Source organism: Mustela nivalis (genome assembly GCF_964662115.1).
Source record: "Mustela nivalis genome assembly, chromosome: 16".
NCBI lineage: Eukaryota > Metazoa > Chordata > Mammalia > Carnivora > Mustelidae > Mustela > Mustela nivalis.
The window spans coordinates 23,845,161-23,861,634 of record NC_139035.1 but is presented as its reverse complement, the minus strand read 5'-3'; the positions used below and the strand labels follow the sequence as shown (position 1 = coordinate 23,861,634).

At 39.6% G+C, this 16,474-nt stretch overlaps 1 protein-coding gene across 10 annotated transcripts in view; it reads left to right on the top strand.

The window, feature by feature from the left end:
• The window catches only part of RASAL2 (RAS protein activator like 2), a gene marked incomplete at its 5' end in the record, with an annotated part of 358,965 nt that overhangs the window by 325,531 nt on the left and 16,960 nt on the right, over window positions 1–16,474 (top strand). For 6 of the 10 annotated variants that reach the window (XM_082704134.1, XM_082704133.1, XM_082704130.1 and 3 more), the window contains 5 exons: window positions 3,240–3,384; window positions 4,022–4,258; window positions 6,021–6,222; window positions 8,394–8,593; window positions 9,601–10,462. In XM_082704134.1, the coding sequence (XP_082560260.1) occupies window positions 3,240–3,384; window positions 4,022–4,258; window positions 6,021–6,222; window positions 8,394–8,593; window positions 9,601–10,462 (1,646 nt within the window). The remainder of the gene's footprint in view (window positions 1–3,239; window positions 3,385–4,021; window positions 4,259–6,020; window positions 6,223–8,393; window positions 8,594–9,600; window positions 10,463–16,474) is intronic. The other 4 variants (XM_082704136.1, XM_082704135.1, XM_082704132.1 and 1 more) reach the window with 1 other exon arrangement.

Here is a 16,474-nt window from a genome sequence, read left to right as displayed (position 1 = left end):
TGAAAAATGAAATGAAACAGACAAGTCAATAGCAACAACAAAGATTAGAAAAACAATGAGAACCAATTTGTTGAGAGCCTTGAATGCCAGGCTGAAGAGTTCAGATTTTACAGTAATCACTGCTGAGCCACTGCAAGTGCTGAGCAGGGTATTTTCAATAGAATTAGTTTACCAAAATGATTAACATGTGTTGGTGAAGAAAGTGACTGAAAACAGAGACCAGTTAAGAAGCCATTGTAAGAAGGAAGGCCAAAAATCAGGAGCCTCTGAATGATGGGATCACCAAGAGTAAGAGGAAAGGGGGTCTGAGAAATATTAAAGAAGTGGAGCTGATGGGACATGGCAGCTTGTCAATTTGTGAGAATGGGCCAGAGCAGGCGGTGGAGACCAGATACCACAATGGATGTTGGGCCTTGAGTTACTAGAAGGATGATGCGATTCTTGGCAGAAATAAAGAACACAGAAGTAGTAGGCTTGAGAGATGAAAAGTGAGTATTTCCATTTTGTAGGTATTCAATTTGAAGTTCTAATAGGAAATCCCAGGGGTTCTAGGTGAGAAATTCCAAGACATCTGTCTAGGTGTCTCTTGGAATTTTGGACCGAGTTACCTATGTGGAGGGATAAGTGACGCTACAGATCTTCCAGTCCACCTAGGTTTAAGATACAGACAGAAGGAAGAGGGGGAACAGGAATTGATCACAAAGAGAAAGCACACATGCACACATGGAAAACAAGGAAACCAAGAAAATAGTCCTAGACACCGAAAGATACGAAAACATCGATAAAGTCAGAGATTGAGGAAGGCAGAGATTAAAAAGAAAAAAACTACTGCATTTGGCAACGTAAAGAGCACTGGTGGCGGCTGGGACTGCTATCAGGAGGACAGGAACCAGGTTGTTCGGGCTATGGTGTGAATGACTGCCAAAGAAATGGGCCCACTGTGTTTACAGGAAGTGGACTCACTGTAGCAGTGATTAATCCCTACTCTGCAGAAGTAAATTTTTTCTCTTCCTTCTTCCTAGCTCTAAGTCATGTGCTTTAGTTTAAGATATAATGGGAATTTGTAAGAATAGTGAAAGTGGATTTTCACTGATACTGGGAAAGTTACAGAGAGGTTCATAGTCTCACCTGAAGAGCTTATTACAGTCATATAAAGTATTATCTCATGGCTTGCTTTAATGATTTGCATTGCCTTATAAAAGGCAATGATGAAACATCTCAAATCGTAGTCTCCATTCTGTGGACGTAGGGATAAATATGTGTTTACTAACTACTACTTCTTAAAAATCAAAATCTATGTTCTGCCATTCAGTGTACTAATACACAAGATTTCCAAATAAATTTCCAAAGTGAAAAGTAGATGCAAGTGCTATGATATGAGAGAGAATAACTAAATAGCTGATGGGCTAAATGAGACATGAAAATTCAGTGACCATGAGAAGAAACTCAAATAACCCCACATAGATCTCTATTATCATATTTATAACCCAAGAGCAGAGACCGGGGTAGTGAAAATGGCTGCTGCTTCCAAAAGCATAAACAAAATTAAGTGTAAGATGCTTCAGGATGGAGATTCTACTGTCTTCTTCCTGCTTAACTTCCCAATTTCTAGTTAGCCTTAATATCCTAGATGCTCAATAGCTATCTCTTCTCCCATATTTTACTTTTCTGAGAGAAACGCTCTTTTGAAAACAACCAACAGTGTCTTGGAGCCAGTGTAAATTCAGACTGATTTTATATGGTTTGAGATAGTAATGTGACTTTTCAAGTAGTAACCCTGAAGAACTGCACAATTTTCAGTTGCCTGAGAAGAATTCAATTATTTTCATATGAAACTGTACTTACTGTGGCAGGAGCCTCTAATACTACAATTGAGAACGGTTTTATAATAATTATTCTATAAAGAGGCTTCACAGTGAAGTCTCAGTAAACCAAAAAATTAATAAGGACAGCTGAACACTCAGTATAATTAAAGTTTAGTGAAATATACATACACTTTGGGGAAAAAAAAAATAGATACTGTTTCCAGGCTGCTTGAAGAATTCCAGAGAAAATTTAGTTCAAAGTTGCCATTTTGGCCACCTGGGTGGCTCAGTCAGTTAAGCATCTGCCTTTGGCTCAGGTCATGATCTCAGAGTCCAAGAATCGAGCCCCACATTGGGCCCCCCTGCTCACGGAGAGCCTGCTTCTCCCTCCCTCTGCCTGTTGCTCTTCCTTCTTGTGCTATCTCTCTGTCAATTCAATAAATAAAATCTTAAAAAAAGAAAGAGAAGAACTAGGCTGAACCTTGAGAGAGATAAGCAGATTTGAAGGGATCGTTGCAAAATCCACTCCTCTGTCATTAAGAGCTCTAAAAACCTAAGAATACATACAATCATCTTTGGTAAATATTGAGCATCTTCAGTGCTTCGGGAGCTATTTGATAGGCTGGAAATTCAAGCATGAGTTGAAGCTGACCTCTGACCCCCAAGGGTATTTATCCCAGAGACGTGACCATGGGACAGACATGTGAACAGATAATCCCCTGCAGCGTGAGACATGGAACACTAGAACATACATAAGGTATAGTGAATAGTGAAGGATGAACAGGGAAGGTAAGAATTTGTTCTTTTAGGGAATATGGGCATATCTCTCCAGAGGAGGGAGTATGTGAACAGTGCTTCTAAACTAAATTTCTCTGGACAAACATTATATGAAGAAATGTTCTGCTACAATTTTGTGCTCTGATGAAGGTCTGTCCCCTTCACAAGAAGTAAGTCTAGAGACCGTTACTTGAATCTGTGTTTGGCACCAGCTTTAGCACTAAACACTTAGGTTGGCTGTTCAATCAAGCTTGGGTTCTTTTTTCTTCTAAAATAACATTATTCACCCTGGTAGAAGGACCTTGTAACAAATAATGAGTTCCTGCTAATAAAATATATTCATGGTTTTAGAGAATAGATTTAAAGTCATATCGTTGTTTAAAGTAGTATCATTCTTATATTTATAAAGACCATGATGGTGATGTTACTTACTGCAGTTTTTCCACTTCCAGGATGAGGAAAATAAACATGGCAAATGGGAGGCAGTAACCCTTGGGTTCTAAAGCGGTAACAATCCTTTGTGCCCTCCATGTGAGGTCTCGGAAAGAAATTCCCATTCTACGTTAAGAACAGAAATCCAGAATCCTTTTATTCTGTTCAGGAGGACAGAATAACTCTTCATAGTTGTACTACTTGTCATCTTCTCTCTTCAAACAGGGGAGTTCATCAAAGCTTTGTACGAGTCCGATGAGAACTGTGAAGTAGATCCCAGCAAGTGTTCCTCGAGCGAACTGATAGACCATCAGAGCAACCTGAAGATGTGCTGTGAGCTGGCTTTCTGCAAGATCATCAACTCCTACTGGTGAGCAGGTGTCCTCGAGTTAGCCCCTGCTCGTGGAGCTCAGCGCCCTCCATGCGGAAGTCATCGCAGTGCTAACGGTAGCCTTTCCCAGCCAAAGGAAGGGCTTGGGGGAAGATGGAAGGTTTCCCTGATGGAGTCCCCTCTCTAAAATCCAAATTCCTACTGTAAGCAGCAGTACCTGCGTAAATACAGTATTTCCCCTAATACCAAAAGTATTTGAGTGGCTTTCTAAAATATTTATTAGTGTTAAACAGTTGTGTTCATGATCTTTGCATTGCTCCAGCCCCAGCGATTGGTGAGATTTTGGAAGAGTTTTGCTGAACACTCTTTAGAGAGATTGTGGTATGCTCTGTTAAACCAGATGGTTTAGTCAGGAGCCTCATGCCATTTTCCCACTTTGCAAAACTAAATTTACACTAATCCCTGAGTTTTGTAGCTTTGGGTTTACAGGCTCCATCTGGACTTTGGTCAATTTTCCACCAACTGTAAGCTATGAATCAGGCAGAATTCTCTCTACTAAGCTCTCGTCTTAGCCTGTCTCTAGAGCAGAGGCGTGCTGGGCCAGAATGGGATCACTTGTGTTTTCTTGCATTACGCTACTTTCATATTTAGAGGTTTGATCTTTTTCCTTCCCCAGTGTTTTCCCTCGTGAGTTGAAAGAAGTGTTTGCATCATGGAAGCAGCAGTGCCTGACCCGCGGCAAGCAGGACATCAGTGAGCGGCTCATCAGTGCCTCATTGTTTCTCCGTTTCCTGTGCCCCGCCATCATGTCCCCCAGTCTCTTCAACCTTATGCAGGAGTATCCTGATGACCGCACATCTCGCACCCTGACTCTGATTGCCAAGGTCATTCAGAACCTGGCTAACTTTGCCAAGTAGGTGTCACTACCAGAAGCACTTTTTTAAAAACATTGTTTTAAAAAATACATGACACCTAAAATTTGGATGGGAGTGGGGAGCTTCATTACTCATTGTACAAGATTTTCATTGTGGTGGTATTAAAAATAAGGAAAAAAGAAGGAACGGCTTAATAATTCATTTTAAAGGAGTGCTTAAATAGCCCGTGGTATGTACATTCAGTAGATATATCCAGTAATATGGTAAATGATGAAGATATAATTGTACTCAATGAAAAGTGCTATTAACTTGAGCAGAAATGAAAAAGGATACTAGAAAATATATATGCTGTTATTCCAGAAATATGTTAAAATAAAAACCCAAGTATATAAACCATCTGACAAACTAAGTGTTTACATTATCTAAGACAATTGACCTGGGCCCTTCAGAAAAAGTCAATGTCATGAAAAATTGAAAAGATGGAGAGGGACTGTTCTATATTTAAAAACACTGGATGCTCAAATCTTACTTGGATCTGAATTAGAAAAAAATCTATAAAAGTCATTTTGGGGACAATTAAATGTGGACTATATATAAGATGATTTATGGATAATGGTTTTTAAAAGTTTTAGTGTGATAATGGTATTGGTTTATGTAAGAGCTATTCCTTATTCTGGAGAAATGGGCACTAATGTATTTAGAGTTTATGTCTGCAACTTAGTTTAAAATGGTTCAGCCAAAAAAAAAAAAAAAAAAGTGTGTGTAGAGAGAGAAAGTGAAAGCAAACTTGGCACAATGTTATCAGTTGGTTAATATAGACGAATGCATATGGTTGTTTGTTATATAGTCTTTCAGCTTTTCTATAGATTTAAAATTTTTTTACAGGAAGTTAGGAAACCATTGGGGAGGAAATGCACTCAAATTATAAACAGCGGAAACGTTTAGGTGACAGAGTGTGTCCACTCACACCTTTTTCTTGCCGCTTTTCATTGTTTCTAAAAGGACAAGATTCTGTATTTGCAGTGTATTGAAGAAAAAAATTAGAACTTCAGTGAGACAGATTGTTTTCTAGCATAAATAGTGACTTTTTAGTATAAGTAATGACTTCTAGAAGTGCACTATTTGAACTTTGTGTACCCTATTTAAGAGCCAACACAGAAATAGACCTATTTACCCATATTTGTGTTAAATCTGATAAAAATTATTTCTAGTTTATTTTGGAAGAAGTTTTCTGGGCTTAAGCAAGGCCCTGAAAATTCCTGGACTTTAGATAGACAAAGAAGAGAAGTTCTTCTGTAGCGAAAATAAATAGCATGAGCAAAGTCTTGGAGAAGTGGTATATATATATTTGGGAGACTCTGAAGAAGCTAGCAATATTGAAGGTTTATACTAATGAGCATTTGGTAGGCAAATGAAGGTTATTTACAGAGAGCTTTAAATAACCAAAAAAAGAGAGATTTAGCTTTAGCCAACAGAGAATAGAAAGCTATGCAAAGTGTTTGAGTTTTACATCAGTATTAAGAAAGTATATTTTAACATTTAGCGCTTAAAGTTTATAAATTAGTCACATACCTCCCCAACATAAAGATAAAAAACTGGGCACATGATGAGATGAGCACTGGGTGTTATATGCAACTGATGAATTGTGAACACTACATCTGAAACTAATGAGGTACTCTATGTTGGCTAATTGAACTTAAATTTTAAAAATTAAATTAAAAAAATAATTTAAATTTCAGTGTAAAGTCAACTCAAACATCTCAAACATGTCCTTTCCCATTTTCTCTCCCTCTACCTCAGATTTGGTAACAAAGAAGAATACATGGCGTTCATGAATGATTTTTTAGAGCATGAATGGGGTGGAATGAAGCGCTTTCTTTTGGAGATCTCTAATCCAGACACCATCTCAAACACCCCAGGCTTTGATGGTTACATTGATCTGGGCCGAGAGCTTTCAGTTTTGCATTCCTTACTGTGGGAAGTAGTTTCCCAACTTGATAAGGTAAAGTAGGTTGGAAGCATAATGGGAGCTGGGAGTTAGAGAACTTTAACGTACCTCAATTCTAAAGGGTATCTACAGAGTGACAGCATTCGTGCTTTCTGCTAGTTGAAAGCAACCTTTTTGTGCTAGAAGTCTGGGAATAAGTAGTTACCAATTCTGAGTAAATAATGTATCCTACAAACCAAGAAATTCTAGAAGGCCATGAAATTATGAACATATATTTTAAGTAATTATTTGAATTAATGGGGTGTATATTTCTATAAATAAATAATGTATAGAACATTATATATAACATGTCTAAAAACTTGCCTAGAAACCAACATAAACATTGCTAAATGCATATTTATTCATGTATAGCAGGATAAGATGATGAAACCTTGTATAATAGTTCTAACAGAAGTGTGGACATAGAAAAATACTGAGATTATCATGTTTAATTTGTTTCACTCATGTTTAATTTGTTTCACTCATGAGACTTTTTTTTTTATTATGCAAGTTAGAGGGTTCGATATAACTATTAGTACTACTGGGTTACATGGGATCTGAAAATGTTTTCTTTCTCTACAGATATGAATTTTAAAAAGAGAAAATACTATTAATCGTTTATTTTCTGAGTATATAAGAATTTTATTATATATTATATTAATAACTAAATATACACCATGCCAATCATTTTCTTCCTTCTGGAATTTTTTTAAAAAAAAATAGAGTTTGTAATGGAAAGTAGTCTTAGACTTGAGCTAGGTTTATCACAATAATTATTTATTGATGTTTTATTTGCTACAGGTACTTCATAAATAGGTGTGGTGGTATGTTAGAATAACTTCAGAAGACAAAGTTATTTTTGTGTGATAAGAATGTATTTGTTTCCCTCCATTTTCCTATTATCCTTACAGTGTTGTTAAATGTTGCTAATTTGGTTACTCCCCCCAGTAAAGTGGGGGGAGAAACCAAAAAAAAAAAAATGGGGGGAGTAAGACCTATTAGTAAAAAGCAATTTCCTGAGGCAATGTAAATGGTACGGTGTTCTACCATTTGTAAATAGTAAACTGTTTTGTATTCTTGAGGACCCCTTCTTCACTTGTAGAAATGCTAGCTAGACTTTGAGTTGCAGCTGTGCTGAGGGCAATTCCTTGAATATGAATCATGGCTCAAGAAAGTTGAGCAAGTAAAGGCTAGTCTTTGAGTGGTGTTTGAGCAGCGACTCTACCCATCTGAGCAGAGTCAGAGTCTCAGTTGTGGAGAAGACACAGGAGACCAAGAGGCAGCCATGTAAAGCTGCCTGAGAGTTGAGTCCCGTAAGACTCCATGAGAATAAGAATTCCCCAAAGAAAAAAATGATTGAGATGGATCAAGCCAATACTAAAAAGCGAATCTTTGTCGAATAACCGCATCAGTGGGATGCGGAAATAGTAATCTTGTGAAATAGGCCTGGCTGATGTAGGGTCATGGCCTTTTTTTAACAGGCTTTGCTATTTCAACATGCCTTCTCCTTTTTAATCTGTGTTTGGTCCTGAGAACCAGGAGTAAATCTTAGACATATCCCATAGAGAGAGTTTACCTGATTTTGCTGCTTAAAAATATATTGTCATGCGGCCGCAAACCCAGTTGACAATAGGTCTGAGTTCCCAAAAGTAAATGGTATAGTGGATGGCAGTATCAGCTGCTTGCCCTACAGTGCTATGGACCCCTGAATGCAACACCTTCTTGTATGTTGGCATGCATTTCTTTTCTCACATGAAGCCTTTTCTTTGGAAGTTTCATCACATTAGACAATCCTCTGGTCTTGAAGTCCTTTGGTCAGAAGGTGTTTGGTTCTTCCCCTACCCACCCCCGACCTTGACCTACTAGTCTCCCAAAGATTTAGTTTGCTTTGCATGCCTATTTTAGTTGGAATGGCAATAGTTTGGTTGTTTTGAGCATGTCTTTTAATTTTTATTTGCATAATCCTAATTTCTATTTCCTTTCTTTCCTCGATGTCTGCTGCACCTTGTTTCGCCTCCATTCATCTCGACGCCATGGTTCTGCTGCTCCATAACAATGCATTATGAACCTGCCACTCCCATATGCAAACACCTACCCTTCCCTCCAACCTACACCCCTCCATCAATGGGCATCGCTGTCCCAAAAACAATCCTTGTTGGATGTCGCAATGCTTATTATCCAATTAGGGTGAAAATTCCTTCCTACAGGCGACCGTGGCAAAGTTGGGACCTCTCCCTCGAGTTCTTGCTGATATTACCAAGTCTCTGACTAATCCTACGCCAATACAACAGCAACTGAGGCGCTTCACTGAGCATAACTCCAGTCCGAATGTCAGTGGAAGCCTTTCCTCTGGGCTGCAGAAAATATTTGAAGACCCCACTGACAGGTATGAGACTTGAAACTGTTGTCTCAGAGAGAGATAATACTTCAAGATTTGGCAGAAATCTGTTTGACTTACTTGTTGAATTTAAAACCTGAAAGCCATGATTAATTGGAAAGAATCATGTGACCTGAGATAAATCCAGTTTTTCATAATAATACACAAGATTTAGAATACTTATTTTCTAGAATGACTCTACGATGATATTGTAGAGTTATAATATAATCAACAAACATTAAAAAAAAAAAAACCTAGGTCCAGCTTAATGGAAGATTAAGGGCTCTATGACATTTATATTTTCATGTATTATAGCACTCAAAAATCTAGAGAACCTCTGTTAACATCATTTTGACTGTGTCAGCTGGATAGGTAGATACAATGTTGATGCTTAGACTGACTCTCTTTTCTGGACTGGGGAGACTCGGACCTTTAGCAGGGACCCTTTTGATTGTACACACAGCACTCTTCCCTCCTCTTCAAGGTTTAGACAGAACCAATTAACTCTTAATTGGAATAGCTCGGGAGGGTGTAAACCCTAAGTAGGAAATGACTGGAATTCTGGTACAAATCGAAAACAATGATGGAGTGGTGTACACAGTGTTATTCAGTGTTATTTTCTTTGGAGAGAAACTACAAATGTTGGACTTTTTTTTTTTTAAGATTTTATTCATTTATTTGACAGACAGAGATCACCAGCAGGCAGAGAGGCAGGCAGAGAGAGAGGGGGAAGCAGCTTCCTGTTGAGCAGAGAGCCCGATGCAGGGCTTCATCCCAGGACCCTGAGATCATGACCTGAGCTGAAGGCAGAGGCTTTAACCCACTGAGCCACCCAGGTGCCCTGAAATATTGGATTTTTTAAGAATTATAACAATGAAATCTGAGTTTAGAAACCAACATAAGTCTCCACATTGGGCCTGTGAGCCTTCAGGAATGTTCTTATGCCTTGGGTTGAGAAATCTTAAAACTATTTTGAATTTGCCTCAAGAGTAATTAAGGGCCCTCTTTTTCCACAGTGATTTGCATAAACTCAAATCTCCAAGCCAGGACAACACAGATAGCTATTTCAGAGGGAAGACATTATTGCTGGTTCAGCAGGCGTCCTCCCAGAGCATGACTTACTCTGAAAAGGATGAAAAGGAAAGCAGCCTTCCTAACGGCCGGAGCATCTCCCTCATGGACCTCCAGGACCCTCACGCCGCTCAGATGGAGCACGCGTCTGTCATGCTTGATGTGCCTGTGCGCCTGACGGGAAGCCAGCTTTCCATCACGCAGGTGGCCAGCATCAAACAACTGCGGGAGACCCAGAGCACTCCCCAGAGCGCCCCCCAAGTGAGAAGGCCCCTGCACCCAGCCCTGAACCAGCCAGGCAGCCTCCAGCCCTTGTCCTTCCAGAACCCTGTCTATCACCTCAATAACCCAATTCCAGCAATGCCAAAGGCCTCTGTGGATTCCAGTTTGGAGAATCTAAGCACTGCCAGTTCCAGAAGCCAAAGTAACAGCGAGGACTTCAAACTCAGCGGGCCCAGCAATAGCAGCATGGAAGATTTCACCAAACGCAGCACCCAGAGCGAGGACTTCTCCAGGCGGCACACTGTGCCGGACAGGCACGTCCCTCTTGCTCTGCCGCGGCAGAACAGCACCGGGCAGGCCCACATCCGGAAGATGGACCAGGCTGGGTTAGGTGCCCGAGCCAAAGCCCCACCATCCCTGCCACACAGCGCTTCCTTACGGAGCACGGGGAGCATGTCGGTGGCGTCCGCAGCGCTGGTGGCCGAACCTGTGCAGAACGGGAGCCGGTCCCGGCAACAGTCCTCCTCCTCCAGGGAGAGCCCCGTTCCCAAAGTGAGAGCCATCCAGAGACAGCAGACGCAGCAGGTAGGGGCGAGGGCTGGAGGGGTCTGGCTTCCACCGGCCCAGCTGTCTCCCTGGTTCTTTGTATATGAATCATTAGGAAATCTGATTTCCACTAAAAAATATTTTCTGCAACTTTAAAATGAAATGAAAAGAGGAAATGAAAAGTCTGGGAGGCTTCTAGCGAGGTGAGGCATCAGAACGTGGCTTGACTCATTCCCGTCAGGAGACCACACAGAGGGCTTTTCCTTCTCTGCAGGTAGCTGAGCTGCTACCTGGGTTTGCACTGAGAACAGATCAGTGTTGAATGAATAATTAGAACACATGCACTACAAAACCTAGAGGCCAGATCAACTAGAATATATTTGGGGAATCCGGACATTAATCCTCCTTAATTTTTTTTCCCCTTAAGTTTCCAGAACAAACTTCTGCTTTCTGAGCCGAGCAGTTAATGTAACCACTCTCTACTCCATCCCCCACCTCCCTCTGGACATGACAAGTCTCATGTGCCTTTTCCTGGAAATGGTTAGAAAAATAAACAACTGAACGCCTACAAAGGCAAGGTAAAGGAGAGGGATAGCAAGATAGAAACATAGCTGATTGATATATATGCTAACCATTTACACACCCCTTCTATTTGCATGGGTAAGCCCAGTCACACCCAGTCTTAAGATTTCCAGACTTTTCTTCTTGATACATAAAAAATTTCCCCAAGAATTTGATTATTCATGGCTTCCATACTTACTACATTCTGAGGCACCAATACTTGTTTTGCTTTTGGAAATGTCACACCCAGTCTTAAGATTTCCAGACTTTTCTTCTTGACACATGGAAATCTTGCCAAGAATTTGATTATTCATGGCTTCCCTACAATATTACATTCTGAGGCACCAATATGTATTTTGCTTTTGGAAACAAATTAATAACCTGAGGAATACATGTATATGTATACATTTAATATCTTTCATCTAAAAAAGACTTTTCTCCTTTATATTTGCTGACCTTTTTTTGAAACCCAATCATACTTTATAAGTACTAGGAAGCTTTGTAATTGAATGAGTTCTATGGTATGTCCTTTTGTCAGCAAAACCACTGGTCAGAGGAGACTGCAATAAAACCACCGTGTATCTTTTTCATATATTTGGTTTTTTATAGGTAGGCATTTAATGATTTGGCTGCTTCTGCCTCCATTCTGCTCTGATCAGAGGCCTTGCCCCTAGTTTGATAGTTAATGTTTTAAAAAAAAAAAAAAAAATTAGAGCACTGACAGAATCCTGGGGTGCAGAAGTAGAGGGAGAGATGAAAAGCATTACTAACTTAAGCTGATTCCCGAAGCCGATTTCCTGGGCAGAATCTTCCAGTCAGTCATTCTTTCTGGAGAAATTTCTGGAGAAATCCCTTCAGTCTTAAATTTCTCTTTTTTATTTTGTTTATATTTCTCCAATTCATTTGATTTTTTTTTAAGATTTATTAATTTATTTTAGAGAGAGCAAGCATGACCTGGGGGAGGGGCAGAGGGAAAGGGAGAATTCTTGAGCAAACTCCCTGCTGAGCCCGGCGTGCAACACAGGGCTCAGTCCCAGTCCGAAGACCCTGAGACCATGACCTGAGCCGAAACCAAGAGCTGGCCGCTTAACCCATTGAGCCACTCTGGCCCTCCCCGAATTCATTCGATGTAATGAACATTTTCATTTAAAGAAAAGGAAAAAGATTGTATACAATGAAAATGCTTATGCAGAGTGCCTGGGTGCCTCAGTTGGTTAAGTGAGTGCCTTCAGCTCAGGTCATGATTCCAGAGTCCCCGGGATCGAGTCCCGCATTGGGCTCCCAGCTCCATGGGGAGTTTGCTTCTTCCCCTGTCATGCTCTCTCTTTCTTTTTCTCTCTCTCTCTCTCTCTCTCAAATAAATAAAATCTTTAATTTAAAAAAAAGGAAAGAAAATGGTTAGGCATATCTATATCTTTCATATGTATGTCATATTATGTCATATAAGCTTAATTTGTCAGATGGCAGTCATTTACACCTTATCATGATCATTTCCACATGTTTATGCTAGCTTCTAGTTGAGATCAGCTATTTTCAGAGAAAGTGTTTATTGAGAGGAGAAAGGAAGTTTTCGAGATGGAGTACGACATGGAGACAGACATCCATGGGGGGGGGGCGTGCTCGGGGGGTGGCAGGTGGCTAAGTTGGCATGGGGTCCCTGAGGATAAAGATAAGAAATAGAGAAGAATATCAGATTGCCAGAGAGGGACAGGACAGTGGAAAGGGCCCTCCAACCTGCTTTTCCAAAAGCTGACTCGGGCCCAGCCCTGGACAGAAAAGAGGAATGCTAACCCGTTCTTCTGTACCACGCAGTCCTCAGTTCCCAGGGCCCATGACTCAGACTCATGGTTTATAAATACTACAAATTACATAGCCTTCTGTGTGACCATCTGGAACCGATTGTCATTTATAATATTTAGGTGTAGGAAAATGTAGCACCCATCACACAAGCAGTCAGTACATGTTTCTGTGGGTGAATAGAAGGCCGTCTGGATAGACTAGAGGCAAGAAATGCACACAGTCTCCAAACAACCAATTTAAAAATGTTTTGTGCCGCAAGCCATCGATGAATTGGGGTATTTCTGTATTACACTGGCATGAAGTGAGGCACAGACACGGTGAGATGGCCTAGCACAGCTTGAAATATTCATCTCTGTTTATGCCTTTGCTGGTAGTGGCACCTCATATCTGTTCCAGCATAAATCACTATTTTTATTGCTCAAGTTTCTGGTTTTTCTACATTGGCTTTTTCTATGCAGATGGTTTATTTTTTCAAACTTATGTTGTTATTTTTTATTCCTTATCTTCTGGTTTCTTGCTTTTCTCACTCCCATGAAGCCTCTGAATTTCTATATAATCAGCACATTTTTGGCAAATTCCTTTACATATTGTAATTGCAAATTGTGTTGGGGAATTCGTCTCTCCCCAAAACTAGAGGTTTTCTTTGTGGGGATTGTTCTGTAGGCGTCTGTAATTATTGATGGCTTTGTCCCATGCAAATTCCTTCTGTATCTTAGCACAAAGGAGTGCCCATTGTTGGCGGCATTACTGGCTTCAGTCTTCATATACGTACTGAGTAGGAAGGAAATAAAATCCTAGTTGAAACAATCTACAGAGAAGAAAGGTTTTTGGGTTTTTTTTTTTTTTTGGTTTGTTGTTGTTGTTGTTTTCAGGAAACTGCCTTCGAATTTTTTTACCCTTTTCAGCCTTTATTTGGATTTTCCCCGCTCATTTTCCTCTCCATTTTGTTTTTCAAGCATCACGTACTATCTGTGTACAATAGACTGTATTTACAGTGTATGTGTTCAGATATAGCGTGTTATGTAATCTTAAAAATTCAAATCTGACAGTCCTATTAGAAGGGTGCAGCTTTCACGTGTGCGTGGGTCGAGCCCTCTCCTAACCAGCCTCTTCAGGAACCCCAGATTTGCCTTTTTAGCCAGCCCTTTCTTTGGTGTTGACAGCAGAAGGGCTCTTCATTATGAGAATTGGACTGTTTCAGACTTGGGAGAAGCTGCAACCAACAAGCCTTATGTATATCTAGGAAATACTAGCAAGGAAGGGGAACTGGCCTGTTCTTTATTGTCCTCAGCATAGCCAGGCTATGACTGATGACAGGATCGGAGAAGCTGCTGTCTCAGCCCTTTTGCCCTAAAGCATTAGTATTTTTTCCAGAGAAACCCATACAGCTTTAACTCAAAGCAGAAATATCCCTCGTAGGAATTCCTACTGCTTTTCCTTCTGTCTTTTTTATCCTTCCTTTTCTTTAATGATCCACTGTTGAAAGCCAATGGGTATAAATACTCTTCCTAAGGCTATAGCTAAGCAAAATGGGATTTGAAACACTTGCCAACAACTTCTTTTCCCAATCTCTTTGACTATAAACTGGAGATAATAAATTTTGCTATCTATAATAATGCCTAAATAATAACTAATTAACTACTAACGATAAAAACTTGAGATAATGATTTTTTATTTTTTATTTATTGATTATTATTATTAACATATAATGTATTAGTTGCCCCAGGAGTACAGGTCTTTGCGCTCTTCTCCAGCTTGTAAGGAGGTGGAACAATCATTAAAGAAAAGCCTCAGATGTACTTCCAAAGAACTAGAGGAAAAACACACTTTCTCTTAGTAATATATTATACTTTAGTAATAAATTCTAAAGAGAACCAAAGTTTTTTTTTTTAAGATTTTATTTATTTATTTATTTGACAGAGAGAGATCACAAGCAGGCAGAGAGGCAAGCAGAGATAGAGAGGAGGAAGCAGGCTCCCCGCCGAGCAGAGAGCCCGATGTGGGACTCGATCCCAGGACCCTGAGATCATGACCCGAGACGAAGGCTGTGGCTTAACCCACTGAGCCACCCAGGCGCCCCGAGAACCAGAGTATTAATAAGTGAATAATATTTTATTGAGCATCTAATGTGCAATTACATTGCTACCATTCAAAAATAACCTGTATAGTATGGTGCCATGCATCAAGGATTGATGATCTAAGTGGGAAATAAGATCAGCACATACAAAACCAATTTTTAAAAGTATGGAAGAGGCAGTATATAGTTTTCTAAATAAAGAAACAACAACAACAACAAACTCACCTCTAACTATTTTTTATTTGTTCAGTATTACTTTTCTGTTCTTTATGATGTTGTAAAGGTTTTACCATGAATACCAGGAATACTTAATATTTTTTCAGCAGTTACTGGCCACCTACGATATGCCATGCAGAGTGCTTTGTTAAATTAGGAAGTGATGGAAAATCAGATTCAACCAATAAAATAGGAATAGATCCAAATGCCCAATTCCATCACACAATCTCTTAAAATTCATTGGACATTGTAAGCCCTTCTGAAGATAGGGTAGCCAACACCATCACCAGTGGAATGAACCAACTCTTGTTTTTACAGCTTCTCACTTAACAGTCAAAGCCTAGATTGTGCTAAGGAGTCGTCATTGCTGTTTTAATATGCTTTTAGGGGCTGAGATCTCTCCTCAGTGTGTTCTTAGGAATATCTTTAGTGTGCAGTGCATATTTAGGCACTCAGTAAATAACTACCCCCTGACAAATCACCGGGAAAGAAAGTCCATTCACACAGCATCTTGTTAACTACATAAAGCAAAAAGCTATTGAATTAGCCGACTTGAAGTAATAAATTCCAAACAGTAAAGTTATTAGTTTTAGTATCTGCTTTATCTCAAACCACTACTGAATAATACAAAATCCTGGTTTCACAGAAAAGCAGCTTTTCTGTGCCCAGGTGCTAAGATGATAAGATTATAAAATTTAAAAAGGGTTGGGGCGCCTGGGTGGCTCAGTGGGTTAAGCCGCTGCCTTCAGCTCAGGTCGTGATCTCAGGGTCCTGGGATCAAGTCCCGCATTGGGCTCTCTGCTCATCAGGGAGCCTGCTTCCTCCTCTCTCTCTGCCTGCCTCTCTGCCTACTTGTGATCTCTCTCTGTCAAATAAATAAATAAAATCTTAAAAAAAAAAAATTTAAAAGGGTTGTCTCCTTTAAATATTGGCTTTCTATTAATTTTTTAAAACTCAGAACCACATTCTTTTATCTTTCAGGTGTACATATATCAAATAAGAACCTAAAACTGTCATAGAACTATTTTTCTCTGCCAATGCTGAATCAGTTTATTGTGCTCTGCTTTTAGAACCCAGTAAGGGAAGAAGTGTGTGTGTGTGTGTGTGTGTGTGTGTGTGTGTGTGTGTGTGTGGCGTGGGGGGGGGATGTGTAAAGTATCCTGCTGTTTATAAAATGCTTTTACATGCTGACTCATTTGTTTCTCATATAACTTTTGATGTGGATAATTATTACCTTCCTTTGTAGATGATACTCTATCCTATAGACCAGTGTTTCTAAAGTTTGATACTCAGAATTATATACAAAAATAAATAAATAAATAAATAGATAGATAGATAGATAAATAAATAAATAATAAAGTATATACAAGATGCTTATTAATTAATCATGTAATTAT